Genomic DNA, 17,296 nt, shown 5'->3' with positions numbered 1-17,296 from the left:
ACAGGCTGTAGTCCGTGGGGTCACAAAAGGATTGGACACAACTTGGTGACTAAACAATTCCCCCTGTAGGTATACTTCTCCACAGAAACGCATACAAACGTACCACCAAATAGCCACCTAAATGTTCTGTGAAATGGCCAAAACCCATTGGCCCATATGGCCAATCCACCATATTATTCAACATAATGCTGCATAAAATAAGCCAGATACAAAAGAAGACACACTGTATTATTCCACTTATATAAGCTGGCAAAACTAATCTTTCTAATATAACTCAAAATCATGGTTAACTCTGCAAAGTGATAATGGTTAGGGAAGCACCTAAGGTGATCTCCTGGGTGCAAGTACCTTATTCTGGATGGTGGCTAATGGAGTTGGTTCACTCTGTAAAATTAAATTGACTTTTATACTTAGACTTGTATACTTTATTATATGTGTGTTAAACTTAAAAGTTAAAAAAATTAATAACTATGGCTCAACAACAGAAATTTATAAGTGAAATCAAAAGACAAGCCCTAACATCCCATATAACCAACAAAGAAATATTATCAGATTATATGAAGAGTGCCTACAAATTAATTTAGAAATGTACCCTTTCCCCAAAGGAGAGAATAGCAAAGAATATGAACAGGCCATTTACCTCAAAAATGTTATGATTACTTAAGGCCCAGTCCCTGGATCACGTCTCTATTTATATTTTCTCCTTGGTAATCTCACTCAGGTTTATGGTTTTTAAATATCACATATTCATTGAATGACTCCCACATTTTCTTTCCAGTCTGGACCTCTCCCCTGAAACTGAGACTTGTATATCTGCCTGTTTGACATCTCCATAGGCAGTTCAAACTTAACAAGTACAAGGTTGAACTAAAATTTCCCATCAAATCTGCTCCTCTTGTGGATGTCCCCAGTGTAGCAAGTGGCAGCTTCATTTTCTTAGTTCCAAATCTTGTACTTATTCACAGCTCCTATCTGTTTTCATACACAATCCTTCATATTCAATCCTTCAGCAAAAACTATCAGCTCTACCTTCATGGATTGGAGAAGGAAATGGCAAGCCACTCCAGTGTTCTTGCCTAGAGAATCCCAGGGATGGGGGAGCCTGGTGGGCTGCCATCTCTGGGGTCGCACAGAGTCGGACACGACTGAACCAACTTAGCAGCAGCAGCTACCTTCAAAATCTATTCTGAATATGACCACTTCTCAATGTTTCCACTGCTATCAGTTCAGTTCAGTTGCTCAGTTGTGTCAGACTATTTGCACCCCATGGATTGCAGCATGCCAGGCTTCCTGTCTGTCACCAAATCCCAGAGCTTCTCAAACTCATGACCACAGAGTCAGTCATGCCATCCAACCATCTCATCCTCTGTCGTCCCCTTCTCCTCCCACCTTCAATCTTTCCCAGCATCAGGGTCTTTTCCAAGGAGTCAGTTCTTCGCATTACGTGGCTAGAGTATTGGAGCTTCAGCTTCAGCATCAGTCCTTCCAATGAATATTAATGACTGATTTCCTTTAGGATGGACTGGTTGGAACTCTTTGCAGTCCAAGGGACTCAAGAGTCTTCTCCAACATCACAGTTTCAAAGCATCAATTCTTCGGTGCTCAGCTTTCTTTATAGTCCAACTCTCACATCCATACATTGACTATTGGAAAAGCCATCACTTTGACTATACAGACTTTCATTGGCCTTTCTTAATGACTTTCGTAATGCCCCTACTTTTAAATATGCTGTCTAGGTTTGTAATAGCATTTCCTCCAAGGAGCAAGTGTCTTTTAATTTCATGGACTATCCATAGGCCAACTCTCACATCTATACACAACTACTGGAAAAACCATAGCTTTGACTAGATGGACCTTTGTTGGCAAAATAATGTCTCTGCTTTTTAATATGCTGCCTAGGTTGGTCATAACTTTCTTCCCAAGGAGCAAGCGTCTTTTAATTTCATGGCTGCTGTCACCATCTACAGTGATTTTGGAGCCAGGAAAAATAAAGTCTGTCACTGTTTCCACTGTTTCCCCATCTATTTGCCATGAAGTGATGGGACCAGATGCCATGATCTTTTCTGAATGTTGAGCTTTAAGCCAACTTTTTCACTTTCCTCTTTCACTTTCCTCAAGAGGCTCTTCTTTGCTTTCTGCCATTAAGGGTGGTATCATCTGCTTATCTGAAGTTATTGATATTTCTCATGGCAATCAGATTCCAGGTGTGCTTCATCAAGCCTGGCATGATATACTCTGCATATAAGTTAAATAAGCAGGGTGACAATATACAACCTTGACGTACTCCTTTTCCTACTTGAAATCACTCTACTGTTCCATGTCCAGTTCTAACTGTTGCTTCCTGACCTGCATACAGATTTCTCAGGAGGAAGGTAAGGTGGTCTGGTATTCCCATCTCTTTCAGAATTCTCCAGAGTTTGTTGTGATCCACACAGTCAAAGGCTTTGGTGTAGTCAATAAAACATAAATATGTTCTGGAACTCTCTTGCTTTTTCGATGATCCAACGGATGTTGGCAGGTTGATCTCTGGTTCCTCTGCCTTTTCTAAACCCAGCTTGAACATAAGGAAGTTCTCAGTTCATGTATTGTTGAAGCTTCACTTGGAGAATCTTGAGTATTACTTTGCTAGTGTGTGAGATGAATGCAGTTTGTTGCAGTTTGAGCATTCTTTGGCATTGCCTTTCCTTTGGAATTAGAATGAAAACTGACCTTTTCCAGTCCTGTGGCCACTGTCGAGTTTTTCAAATTTGCTGGCATATTGAGTGCAGCACTTTCACAGCATCATCTTTTAGGATTTGAAACAGCTCAACTGGAATTCCATCACTTCCACTAGCTTTGTTCGTAATGATGCTTCCTGAGGCCCACTTGACTTCACATTTCAGGATGTCTGGCTCCAGGTGAGTGATCACACCACTGTGGTTATCTGGGTCATGAAGATCTTTTTTGAATAGTTCTTCTGTGTATTCTTGCCACCTCTTCTTAATATCTTCTGCTTCTGTTAGGTCCATATCATTTCTGTCCTTTATTGTGCCCATCTTTGCATGAAATGTTCCCTTGGTATCACTAATTTTCTTGAAGAGATCTCTAGTCTTTCCCATTCTATTGTTTTCCTCTATCTCTTTGCATTGATCATTGAGGAAGGCTTTCTTATCTCTCCATGCTATTCTTTGGAATTCTGCTTTCACATGGGTATATCTTTTCTTTCCTCCTTTGCATTTCGCTTCTCTTTTCTCAGCTATTTGTAAGGCCTCCTCAGACAACCATTTTGCCTTTTTGCATTTCTTTTTCTTGGGGATGGTCTTGATCCCTGCTTCCGATATAGTGTCATGAACCTCTGTCCATAGTTCTTCAGGCACTCTTTCTATCAGATCTAATCCCTTGAATCTATTTGTCACTTCCACTGTATAATTGGAAGGGATCTGATTTAGGTCATACCTGAATGGTCTAGTAGTTTTCTCCACTTTCTTCAACTTAAGTCTGAATTTGGCAATAAGGAGTTCATGATCTGAGCCACAGTCAACTCCTGGTCTCGTTTTTGCTGACTATATAGAGCTTCTCCATCTTTGGCTGCGAAGAATATAATCAATCTGATTTCGGTGTTGACCATCTGGTGATGTCCATGTGTAGTCTTCTCTTGTGCTGTTGGAAAAGGGTGTTTGCTATGACCAGTGCGTTCTCTTGGCAAAACTCTGTTAGCCTTTGCCCTGCTTCATTTTGTACTTCAAGGTCAAACTTGCCTGTTACTCCAGGTATTTCTTGTTTTCCTGCTTTTGCACTCCAGTCCCCTATAACTAAAAGGACATCTTTTTTGGGTGTTAGTTCTAGAAGGTCTTGTAAGTCTTTACAGAACCGTTCAACTTCAGCTTCTTCGGCATTAGTGGTTGGGGCAGAGACTTGGATTACTGTGATATTGAATGGCTTGCCTTGGAAACAAACAGAGATCATTCTGTAATTTTTGAGACTGGACACAAGTACTGCACTTTGGACTCTTCTGTTGACTATGATGGCTACTCCATTTCTTCTAAGGGACTCTTGCCCACAGTAGTAGGTATAATGGTCATCTGAGTTAAATTCACCCATTCCAGTCCATTTTACTTCACTGATTCCTAAAATGTTGATGTTCACTCTTGCCATCTCCTGTTTGACCACTTCCAATTTACCTTGATTCGTGTACCTAACATTCCAGGTTCCTGTGCAGTACTGTTCTTTACAGCATCGGACTTTACTTCCATCACCTGTCACATCCACAACTGGGCGTTGTTTTCGCTTTGGCTCCATCTCTTCATTCTTTCTGGTATTATTTCTCCACTCTTCTCCAGTAGTATATTGGGCACCTACCAACCTGGGTAGTTCATCTTTCAGTGTCATATCTTTTTGCCTTTTCATATTGTTCATGGGGTTCTCAAGGCAAGAATACTGAAGTGGTTTGCCACTGCCTTCTCCAGTGGACCATGTTTTGTCAGAACTCTCCATGATGACCCATCTGTTGGGTGGCCCACACAGCATGGCTCATAGTTTCACTGAGTTAGACAGGTTGTGGTCCATGTGATCAGTTTGATTAGTTTTCTGTGATTGTGGTTTTCCTTCTGTTTGCCCTCTGATGGATAAAGAGAAGAGGCTTATGGAAGCTTCCTGATGGGAGAGACTGACTGTGGGGTAAACTGGGTCTTTTCCTGCTGATGGGTCATGCTCAGTAAATCTTTAATCCAATTTTCTGTTGATGGGTGGGGCTGTGTTCCCTCCCTGTTGTTTGACCTGAGAGCAAACTATGGTGGAGGTAATGAAGATAATGGCGACCTCCTTCAAAAGGTCCCGTGCATGTGGTCCCAGGCATGCAGTGCCACACTCAGTGCCCCTGACCCTGTAGCAGGCTACTGCCAACCCACACCTCCACCAGAGACTCCTGGACACTCATAGGCAAGTCTGGGTCAGTCTCTTGTGGGGCCACTGCTCCTTCCTCCTGGGTCAGGTGCACATAAGGTTTTGTCTGTGACCTCCAAGAGTCTGTTTCCCCAGTCCTGTATAAAGTTCTGTAATCAAATCCCTTTGCTACACTCAATATGCCAGCAAATTTGGAAAACTCAGCAGGAGCCACAGGACTGGAAAAGGTCAGTTTTCATTCCAATCCCTAAGAAAGGCAATGCCAAAGAATGCTCAAACTACTGCTCAATTGTACGCATCTCACATGCTAGTAAAGTAATACTCAAAATTCTCCAAGCCAGGCTTCAACAGTTCGTGAACCGTGAACTTCCAGATGTTCAAGCAGAAGAACCAGAGATCAACTTGCCAACATCCGCTGGATGATCAAAAAAGCAACAGAGTTCCAGGAAAACATCTAATTATGCTTTACTGACGATGCCAAAGCCTTTGACTGTGTGGATCACAACAAACTGTGGAAAATTCTGAAAGAGATGGGAATACCAGACCACCTTACCTTCCTCCTGAGAAATCTGTATGCAGGTCAGGAAGCAACAGTTAGAATTGGACATGGAACAACAGACTGGTTTCAAATAGGAAAAGGAGTACACCAAGGCTGTATACTGTCACCCTGCTTATTTAACTTATATGCAGAGTACATCATGAGAAACGCTGGACTGGATGAAGCACAAGCTGGAATCAAGATTGCCGGGAGAAATATCAATAACCTCAAATATGCAGATGACACCACCCTTATGGCAGAAAGCAAAGAAGAAATAAAGAGCCTCTTGATGAAAGTGAAAGAGGAGAGTGAAAAAGTTGGCTTAAAGCTCAACATTCAGAAGACTAAGATCATGGCATCTGGTCCCATCACTTCATGGCAAATAGATGGGGAAACAATGGAAAAAGTGGCAGACTTTATTTTTCTGGGCTCCAAAATCACTGCAGATGGTGACTGTAGCCATGAAATTAAAAGACACTTAGTCCTTGGAAGAAAAGTTATGACAAACCTAGACAGCATATTGAAAAGCAGAGACATTACTTTGCCAACAAAGGTCCGTCTAGTTAAGGCTATGGTTTTTCCAGTGGTCATGTATGGACATGAGAGTTGGACTATAAAGAAAGCTGAGTGCTGAAGAATTAATGTTTTTGAGCTGTGGTGTTGGAGAAGACTCTTGAGAGTTCCTTGGACAGCAGGGAGATCCAACCAGTCCATCCTAAAGGAAATCAGTCCTGAATATTCATTGGAAGGACTGAATTTGAAGCTGAAACTCCAATACTTTGGCCACCTGATGTGAAAAACTATCTCATTTGAAAAGATCCTGATTCTGGGAAAGACTGAAGGTGGGAGAAGGGGATGACAGAAGATGAGATGGTTGGATAGCATGACCAGCTCAATGGACATGAGTTTGAGTAAACTCTGGGAGTTGGTGATGGATAGGGAGGCTCGGCGTGCTGCAGTCTATGGGGTCGCAAAGAGTCAGACACGACTGAGCGACTGAACTGACTGAACTGAATCAAATCCCACTGCTCTCCAAAGTCAAATTTCCTGGGGGTTCTACTGCTATCACTCCAGTCTAAACTGAATCACCATCATGTCTTAGAAGGATACTACTATAACCATACAACCAGGCTTCCACAGACCTGGCTCCGCCAAACCCACTCTCTCAAAATCCTCCAGTAATTTTTCATTCCACTCAGTTTGAAATCAATATTCATAGTTAAGGGTCTTCAAGACTCTATGAGATCTCCACCCTACACTTCCCTTGGCCACTCCTCCCCCAGCACCTTTTGATCTTATCTCCTACTATTTTGTTCTTGTTCACTTTTCTCTAGCCACACTGGCCATGTGATTCCTCAAGAAGTCAAGGCACACTCCAACCTCAGGGCCTTTTACTAACCATTATGCATGCCTGGAGTACTCATCCCCACCACCCACCAACCCCAACACCACCACTCCCTCCCCTGCAGTCATAGTATCATGACTCCTGCCTTCAAGAGCACTTTGCCTGTTATCACTCTAGTCTTCTTGGACTATTTATTTATTTATCTGTTGCTGCACCTCCACGCATGTGGGATCTTAGTTCCCTGCTGCTGCTGCTGCTGCTGCTAAGTTGCTTCAGTAGTATCCGACTCTGTGCGACCCCATAGACGGCAGCCCACCAGGCTCTGACCAGGGATCAAAAGTGGGCTCCCTGTATTGGAAGGCAGAGTCTTAACCACTGGACCACCAATTTAAAGCAGTGCAAGCACCTTTACTCCAAGGCCTCTCTCTCAGTCTTCCCTGCATTATTTTTTTCCCTGGCACTCATCATCATTTGACTTACTTCTCATTGACTTTACTTGTTTTAAGCTGCACATGGGGAGGAATCTGTTTCTCATGAACACTGCTATATCCCTAGGATAGTGCCTGGCAGTCATTTGTTGAATGAATAAGAAACCCGAATGCCCAATAAACAGAAGGAAAAAATGCCCAAACTCACTGGTAATCAATAAAATATAAACAAAAATGAGATACTATTTCACAGTTAAACATTATCAATTTTTGTCAAAGATGTGGACAACAAAACAAGTTCTTGGTGTTGGAGGCAACACACAGCCACACAAGTATTTTAGAAAGCCATTAGGCAATATGAAGAACAGCTAAGCAACTATATGCAAATAAACATTAAAAAAAAAAAAAGAGCAGCTGTAAGACAGCAGTCCTCAGATTCAACAATTTCACTCCTGGTCATCAGTAGGGGAATACCATATTTTACTTGTCTATTTCCCATTGATGAACACTGGGCTTCCCTGACAGTTCAGTTGGTAAAGAATCCACCTGCAATGCAGGGGACCCCAGTTCGATTCCTGGGTCAGGAAGATCCCCTGGAGAAGGGATAGGCTATCCACTCCAGTACCCTGGCCTAGAGAATTCTATGGACTGTAGATAGTCCCTGTGGTCCCAAAGAGTTGGACATGACTAAGCGACTTTCACTTTCACTTTATATGATGAAAACCATTCATCAGCTAAAAGAACGAGGCAAATCTCTGAGTTTTAACATGGATATATCTAGAAAGCAAAATGTGCAGCATTTCAGAATGTTATTTAACATATATAATTTACATAAAGGAAAAATAAAATCTTCTACACAAACTACATCTATGTATCTACATATAGTTTATATTATAAACTAAAAATAAAAATATGGACTAGATATACACCAAATTTACTTCTAAGAAAAAAGGGAAGAAAACAGGGACTGAGAAAGAAACATGTGGAATTTCAAATTTGTCTTTGACATTTTTCTCAAAAACATGGTAGATAATGTTAACACTTATTCATTTGGAGTAGTGGATATATGGGTGTTTATTATACCATTATTTCTAATTTTCTACATTAGAATTTTCATGAGTAAATCAGATACATAAAACTGCTAACTTTATTAAGTCTTTAACATTTATAGTACACAACTACATATCTAAACAAGAAAAATAAAAAGAACTTCTATTATACTGCCTTCTGCTCACTCATTTTATACTGCATTATCTGAGACCATTTACAAATTATTTATGTTGGCCTTCAAAAGCAGGTTTGTACTTAGAGCAAATAAAGAAAAGTCAACAGAAAAAAAAAATGTATGCATTGTAACAGTTATGTTAATAGAAACCTTTAATAGTCAAAATGCAACATATAGATTGAATTACCATTTTTATTTTTAATTGGAGGATAATTATAATATTGTGATGATTTCTGCCATACATCAACATGAATCAGTCACAGTCACAGGTATACGTATATCCCCTCCCTCTTAGACCTCCATCCCCATCCCACCACTCCAGGTTGTCACAGAGCACTGGCTTTAGGAATATAGCAAATTCCCACTGTCTATCTATTTTACATATGGTAATATATATGTTTCAGTGCTACTCTCTTAAATCATCTCACCCTCTCCTTCCCGCAATGAATTACTATTTAAAAAAAAACTTAGAGATTCAAGTTTCTTTTTCTATAATAATCAGAAAGAATGACCCATAAACCCTGTTAGCTGAGAAACTGCCTGAATTTTTCCTTTTTAATAGTCATTACTGATGACAGAAATTTAAGAACAAATTAGACAAGAAGGAAAGCTATCATGGAATTTAGGATAAAGGACTTCTTCCTTTCAAAAATTAGTTGAAACTACTGTTTAATCAAAATCACAAGAAAAATCGAAGATTTCTAATGCAAATAAATTAAACAAGAGAATATTTTCTTAACACTACTAACATAAAATTTACCTTAATGTGCTGTTAATTGCTCCCAGTTTACTAGCTTGCTCACAGTCTTCTAATTCTTTGGTATTATTTGCCACTTTCGAGTACTGAAAGGAAGTTCATAAGTAAGTTTAGTGATAATTATTACCTTTATTTCATTTTCCATTGGCAGAAGAGTCAATTTGTCAATGATAATATATACTAAATATAGATACATCCTATCATCAAAATCCCTAACACAGAGAAGAAAATACAAATGAAAATATGTCACAAATTTCCACCTAATAAGTAAGCAAAGACATTAAAAATGTAGCAATTTGCATTGGTATGTTGGTGATGATGTGAACTGAGAAGACTCTCTTGCAAAAGTAACTGAATATTTACATAGAGCTGCAAATATGAATAAATCCTTGAGCCAGCAGTCCTACTGCTGAATCTATATCCAGAGCAACGTTTAAAAACAAGAATCACTCTAGAAAGTTATTTGGTACTCTCTCATAATGTTGAGATAGGCATACCCTTTGGCCCAGCAATCTTACTTCTAAATATAGACCTAAAGAAACTCTTACATATGTGCACAATTCGACGAAAGACAAAGATGCCAGTGCGTCATTGTTTGTAATAGCAAAAACCTGAAAACAATTGAAATGTCTATCAACAGAGGAATGGCTAGTCACACAATTATACAAATATCTATACAACTGAGTATTTTACAGCTATTAAAATTAACAAAATCTACATATATCAGCAGAGACAAAATGTTAAAAGCCAATACTGAGTAAAACTATTAAGCAAAAAATGTTTTTAACTTGAAGAAACACAAAATATAAATTTATTTTAAAGTTTTAAAAATTTCAAGTAAAAGTTCTATATATTACTTGTAGATACATGTATAATACAACATAAAAAGTATCACAGAAGGATACACGACAACTTCAGCAAAGTGGCTAGCTCTAAGGAGGCAGGAAATATTATTATATAATGGGACTGGGACAGAGTTCAGAAGGAATTTCAATTATCTTTATACTATTTATTTTAGATCTGAAACAAAAATACATAAAAAAGGGTGAGTACAAAAGACTGCAAACAGTAGAGAGTATAAGAACAAAATGGAGAGCAAATGCATTAGGAAGCAGAGAGACAGGGTATGATTATCTTGTTGAAAAAGAAGAGTAAAATCGCATGCCAGATAAAACACCTGCTGATTAGGGAAACTGACACTGTAGTTATGTTTTATAGTTCTTCTAGAAGTTCTAAAAACAGAACTAAAGTATTTCAAAAGAAGCTATATAATTTAATTGTAAGAATATATTATACCTCATGACTTGCTACAAAATTAGGGATTTGGGATTTTCAGGCAAAAACGTGTCCATTCTCAGCTAACCATATTATGGTTCTCTTTTGCAACCACATCAAGCAGTAAGGGGCAAGTTTCACTACGTAAAGCAGAAATATTTAATGAAGAAAAGTGACTTACCTTATTAGAATTCCCAGCTTTAATTCCAACTGGAATTTTACTCTTAAAAGAACAACAATAAAAATTTAGAAAATGATCTTTATATTTCTTGAGATTTTTTTCACAAATTATTAATGACACTATCCTAATTCAAAGACTGTTTTAGTCCACGAGGAGAAAATATACATTCATTCAAATTTTATTTTCACACTACCTCTTGAGATGAAAGGTAAAGAACTACCCCAATGTACAGGCTTGTAAATCACAGTACAGAAAACTGAAAGACAAAGGTTGTCATAATCAGCTCTAATAACTCTCAATGCAGTAAATAATAGTTTATATAATTTTTAGGTTCAAAAAGACCCTAGCAAAATCACTTTTTCCATAAACTTTCTTTCCACAGAAACAACTTTTTAAAAATTCAAAATTATTTGAAATTTATTATGTTCAATTAAAAGTTTTGCTCAAAGTTGACATTTAAAGTTTAGATAATTTTGAATTAATACTAAAAAGCAAGTTCTTTGACAGAACTGTGGTTGGCAAGGGGGAGGGTGTGGGAGAGGGAAGGACTGGGAGTTTGGGGTTAGGAGATACAAACTACTGTATGTAGGATGCGTAAACAACAAGGCCCTACTGTACAGCACAGGGAACTAAATTCAGCATCCTGTGAAAAAAAAAAATGGGAAAAAATATAAAAAAGTATTATAACTGAGTAACTTTGCTATACAGCAGAAATTATCAACATTGTGGACATGACGTAATGTCTAAACAACAAAATCAACCACACTTCAATAATTTTTTTTAAAGAGTAAGCTCTTTGGTTCATGATTAACCTAAGGTTTACCAATGTAAGAACTGCATCAGTTCTTACTATATACAGTAAGAACTGTATATAGGTCTATCTTTTCTGTAAAACCAATAATTTATCTCAAGCATAAATAAATCTATGAATTATTACAACTGGTTTATCAAACACAATCTTAAATAAAAATCATATCTGAAAGCAGACAGTCTCGGGTTGATCCTCAGATCATACCAGGGGACTGATTTCCAACATCTGAATCTATGGATTATCAAATTAATAGCAAATTACCTATTAAAACTTTTTCATGTTTCATAGATAAAACTTAATGAAATTTTCAGAATAAATATTTTTCTGTCAGGCTGAAGAATGTAAGTAACAATAATGATAAGAAATTTTTCCCCAATGAACAAAGAGATCATGTAGTTAAAACATTACTTGCTGCCAATATTTTATAATTTCAATGTTTTCTAGCACCACAAACAGAGGGCAGAAGAGAGAAAACTATAAAACTTAAGCCAAATGTAACAGTTACAGTTATAAGACCCTGAATTTAAAGTACGAAATACTTATTAAAAGTGCCCTCTCACTGTTGTCTTCTAACTCACATAATACGGTAAAATAAAAGTGTACTTGCAGCTTTTTAAAAGGTTTGATGCTAGATGCAGTAACTTGTGACTTAAGCGAATCTTAATACAGGCTACTGAGATATATTGGGATAGGCACCACAGATGATACTCATGTATAACATAAAAATCACAAAAGAGAATTATTAAAAGCAATGACAAATGTAAAGCTAATAACTAAAATCAAACATGAAATAAACCTGGCCATTGCCACTAACAATATGAAGCAGTCTGCAAATTACAAAATTAAGTGAGCCTCACGATTAAATTAGACTTCAAATTATAGAATGCAAATTGTAACTCCGTACCATGACAAGTTTGGGTTCAATATGAAATGCCTACTAAATTCTCCCCCAAAGAGAGAGAAATACAAATATCCTCACATTAATTAAAAGAACCAATATAATGGGATAGTTTTTATCTCCAGAAAGAAATGAAAGAAGATGGCATTGGGAAGGGAAGAGACAAATTTTTAAATACCTGTATTAGATTTCTTACGTTGGGGATTTACATGCAAATGAACACTTTCACTTATTTTGTTAGAAATTTAAGACTACAAGACAGAGAAGGAGAAATACTGTATGACATCCCTTATATGTGGAATCTAAAAAGAAATGATACAAATGAACTTACAAAACAGAAAGACTCACAGACTTAAGAGAACGAACTTATGGGGGATAGGGCGGAGGGAAGAGATAGTCAGGGAGTTTGGGCTGGACATGTACACACTGCTATATTTAAAATGGATAACCAACGAGGACCTACTGTACAGCACATGGAACTCTGTTCAATGTTATGTGGCAGCCTGGATGGGAGGGGTGTTTGGAAGAGAATAGATACATGTATATGTATGGCTGAGTCTCTTCACTGTTCACCTGCAACTATCACACCATTGTTAATTGGGTTTACCCCAGTAAAAAATAAAAGGTTAAAAAAAAAATTTAAGACTACAGAGGATAATCCACTGTAGACAATAAGAAACTGATATTTTAACATAAAAACATATACTGTGCAAAGTAACTCTTACAGCTCAGCAGTAAAACGGCAACTCAATTTAAAAATGGGCCAAGTATTTGAACAGACATGCTTTTGATGAATACATACAAATGGCTAATAAGCACCTGAAAAGATACCTGATATCAGGGAAATGCAAATCAAAAGCAAAATGAGATGCCATTTGTAAGGACGGCTAAAATAAAACATAATACAGAGGACTTCCCTGGTGGCACAGTGGATAGCAATCTGCCTGCCAATGAGGCAGACATGGGTTCAATTCCTGGTCCAGGAAGATTCCACATGCCTCCACATGCTGCAGAGCAACTAAGCCCATAGGCCACAACTACTGAGCCTGTGTGCTGCAACCACTGAAGCCCGCACACCTAGAGCCTGTGCTCCACAACAAGAGAAGTCATGGCTTCTAAGCCCGTGCACCACAATGAAGAATAGACCCCACCTGCCGCAACTAGAGAAAGCCCACACCAAAACAAAACAAGGATAAGACAGCAACAAGTTTTCACAAGTATGTAGAGAAACTGGAACCATCATGCATTGCTAGAGTCCATGTAAAATGATGCAGCCACAATGGTTAACAGTTTGGCAATTCCTCAAGAGTTAAAGTTACTATATGATCTAGCAATTTCACTCCAAAGCATACTTAAGAGAATTGAAAACCATTTGTACACACAAATATCTGTGCCTGGATATTTATTCATTATTCATAGTAGCCAAAAAGTGGAAACACTCCAAATGTCCATCAACTGATAAATAAACAAGATGAGGCATACCCATACAATGGAATACTACTCGGCAATGGGATGAAGTACTGATACACACTATAGCATGGATGGACCTTCAAAACATTATGCTACGCGAAAGAAACCAGTCACAGATGATCACATACTGTATGATTTTATTTACATGAAGTGTCCATAATAGGCAAATTCATAGAGACAGAACGGATTAGTGGTTTCCAGCAGGAGAGAGTAGGAAACAGGGAAACTCATAGGTAGGGGTTTCTTTCTGGGGCAGTGAAATGTATCACACCTAGATAGTGATGACTGTTGTGCAATTCTGTAATATACTATAATTCACTGAATTGTGACTTTAGAATGAGTTAATTTTATGGTAGGGCAATTATGTCTGAATAAAGCTGTTATTAAAAATCATAATGATAGTAATGATATTAAATTAAAATAATAATTCAAGTCCATATTGACATAAACATACAATAAATAAAGGAAAAGCTCTTTATGCAGTAGAATGTCAACTAATGTAGAAGAAATGGAATCAGAAAAATCACAATTGGACAATCATCATATAAATAATTCAGGCAAGAATCATGAGTGGATGCTAAAACCACAATGGTAAAAATACGATAAAAAACTGGATGTTTTCATAGTTTCAAAAAATGTTTCCCAGTTTATTTCTTCTTATTCCAAGAAGAAATATGGCCCATACAAGCCTAATCATGTAATCATGATGACGTAATTTGCCTCCCAACAGGACACTGAGAAGGACACAACATACCTTCTATGGTGTACTGTCCAAAGTGCATGACCTGAATGCAATCATTAGAAACGGCCAGAAAAACCCAAAATAAGAGGTAGTCTCAAAATAACTGGTGTATTTTAAGGAAAGGAGGAAGAGAAAAAGGAAAGGAGGAAGGGAAGGGGTTTGTTAAAGAGACAACAAAAGAGAAAAGAACACTGAAGGACTATTCCAGATTAAAGAAGACTAAAGAGATACGACATCCAAATGCAAGGTATGATTCTGGGTCAGAAACTTAGTTGTTGTTGTTGCTATTTCTGTAAAAGCACATTAGTAAGTCAGCTGGTGATCTGTGATTAAAGTCTACAGACATTAATATTATATAAATATTAATTTCCTGATTTTGTTAATTACACTATGGTTAATAATCTTGTTTTTAAAGAAATATACACTGAAGTATTTAAGGATAAAAGATCATGTCAGTAACATATCTAAATGGTTCAAAAAATAATAATATTAATATATACATATAAATGGAAGAAGAAAGCAAACTTGATCAACATTTAACATTTGGGAAAATATGGATAAAAAGTATATGGGAATTGTTTGTACTATTCTTGCAACTTTTCTGTAGGTCTGAAATTATTTCAAACTGAAAAGTTAAAACATTTTATTCTTAAAGGAAAATGTGAATAATTTTTTTTTTAATTTTCCCTTTAGAAAGGACATTGGTTCAGATGTTTTTTCTGTTTGTAAGGCAAAAACTAGACTGATTTTACGTAATAGAACAAAAAAAGTAAAATGAAAATACAGCTTATAACTAATTACTGTCAAAAGTGAAAGAGAAGTCGCTCAGTCATGTCCGACTCTTTGCGACCCATATGGACTGTAGCCTGCCAGGCTCCTCCATTCATGGGATTTTCCCGGCAAGAAACTGTCAAAGAGGACTATAATTAATAATGCTAGATGTCAAAAAATAAAGTCTGAAATGTAGCATTCCCCTACTAATAAGTACAGCCCTTTCCCTTCCCAATGTAACGAGACCAAGTGAAGATCTAATTCCAAGCTTTGAATTTCCCAACTTTTTTCACTCTAATTCCCACTCTAAGTTTGAGATTTAAGGTCTAGTAGCATTTTCTTTGCCCACGAAACAAGATGCAGATTCAATAAAGCATGAAATAACAGCTAACTGTAGATCCTGTCCTAGAATAGGGCTCCATTTTAGAATCAGACTCTAGTTCTACATCCAGTCACCAACATCACTGGATACATGAGTGTCTTCAAACACATTTTGGTGGCAAGTACAGACTAAATCTTCTATAACCTGGTTAAAAAGAAGAAAGTTGAGGGCATATGAATCTGATGCCAAGTCCAAATGCTCTGACATAAGCCTAAAATGTAGAGTTCATGCTTATCTAAAAGCCCAAGAGAAAGCATTTCTTTTCTTGATTTTTAAAAAATTTATTTTACCTCTGGACAAGGCTCCACATGACAGTCTTTTATTGAACAATGGCCATCTTCTGCCCAGAAAGGACACGGTCGCTTCAGGTTAACCTTGAGAGAAAGAATGAATGAGCATTAGTCAACATGTGTCACAGTCTTACAGGGCTAAGTATCACTGTGCTGGGCACCAGCGACCTGGTGGTGAAAGAAAAGCATCCTACCCTGTGGCATTTGTACAGCTCAGAAGTTAAAACCACTCAAGTTTTTCAGACATCCAAGGTCTAATATAAATTTTTAAAAATAAATGCTATTAGTCCTCTGACACTTCAAAAAGGAATAAAGTCCAAGCACACTGCTCATCTGAAGAACCTGGAAAGCATTACAGGACCACTGTATAATGTCTCCCATCTCCTTACCATCACCCACTGACCAGGTTCTCCCAGGCACCCACTCCCTTAACAGAAGTGCACTGAGCACCCATTCTGCACCAGGCACTGTGTAGGCTCCAGAGGCAGAAAAAGCACACCCTCCCTGCAGCGTATAGTCTCCTGGGGGAACCAGGAATCATCTATTTGAGTGCTTACTTAATTACAAATTCTGGTAGGTGCTACAAAGGAAAATCCAGAGTTCTGTGATGGAAAATATCAGAGCTGTGGCTGGAAGCATCTGAGGAGGAGGTGGTGTTTTAGTTGGTAGAAATGTGTGTATGGAAAGGTAACAGGACTGGGATGGTTCTGGGAATTGAGAAGCTGACTTAGTTTCACTGACTTTTAGAGGGGAAGGCAGGGAGTTGCTGGAGAAGGAAATGGCAACCCACTCCAGTGTTCTTGCCTGGAGAACGCCAGGGACGGGGGAGCCTGGTGGGCTGCCGTCTCTGGGGTCGCACAGAGTCGGACACGACTGAAGCGACTTAGCAGCAGCAGCAGCAGCAGGGAGTGGCAGGGAATGAGGGAGAGATAGGCAAGACCATGCAGGACATTTCAGCAGGGACAAACTCTGGTTTTCATATTCTAAACCTAACAGGAAGGCATTAATTCAATAGTACCTCCACATGGATTGCCCAAGCCAAAAATCAAAGCTTTATTTTTACTTCCTCCCTTTCCTTTATCCCCTGCAAACAATTCATCGTTCACTTCTCACCATCTCTTCTGTCACCACCTACTCCTGCCCCAACTACTGCAAGTCTTCCGGCGTCTACTGCTATCTAGTCTCTAACACAGTAGCTACAATCAGCTCTTTAAAACACAATTCAGAGCATACCAAGCCCTGCTCAAAACCGTCCCACAGCTTCCCATCACCTTAAATCCACAGGCCCTTCATCGCCTGGCT

General features: G+C 38.3%; 1 protein-coding gene across 4 annotated transcripts in view; it reads right to left on the bottom strand.

The window, feature by feature from the left end:
* ERO1B (endoplasmic reticulum oxidoreductase 1 beta) overlaps window positions 1-17,296 on the bottom strand; it is a 72,999-nt gene that overhangs the window by 28,824 nt on the left and 26,879 nt on the right. For 2 of the 4 annotated variants that reach the window (XM_086382807.1, XM_086382808.1), the window contains exons 3-6: window positions 15,995-16,078; window positions 10,631-10,672; window positions 9,723-9,785; window positions 9,178-9,260 (exon numbers count right to left, since the gene is read on the bottom strand). In XM_086382807.1, coding sequence (XP_086238933.1) covers window positions 9,178-9,260; window positions 9,723-9,785; window positions 10,631-10,672; window positions 15,995-16,078 — 272 coding nt within the window. The remainder of the gene's footprint in view (window positions 1-9,177; window positions 9,261-9,722; window positions 9,786-10,630; window positions 10,673-15,994; window positions 16,079-17,296) is intronic. The other 2 variants (XM_086382809.1, XM_086382810.1) reach the window with 1 other exon arrangement.

This window comes from Bos grunniens, chromosome 28 (assembly GCF_055505025.1).
Source record: "Bos grunniens cultivar Pamir isolate PY7600 chromosome 28, Bosgru_T2T1.0, whole genome shotgun sequence".
NCBI lineage: Eukaryota > Metazoa > Chordata > Mammalia > Artiodactyla > Bovidae > Bos > Bos grunniens.
This window is presented reverse-complemented; position numbering and strand designations above follow the sequence as displayed.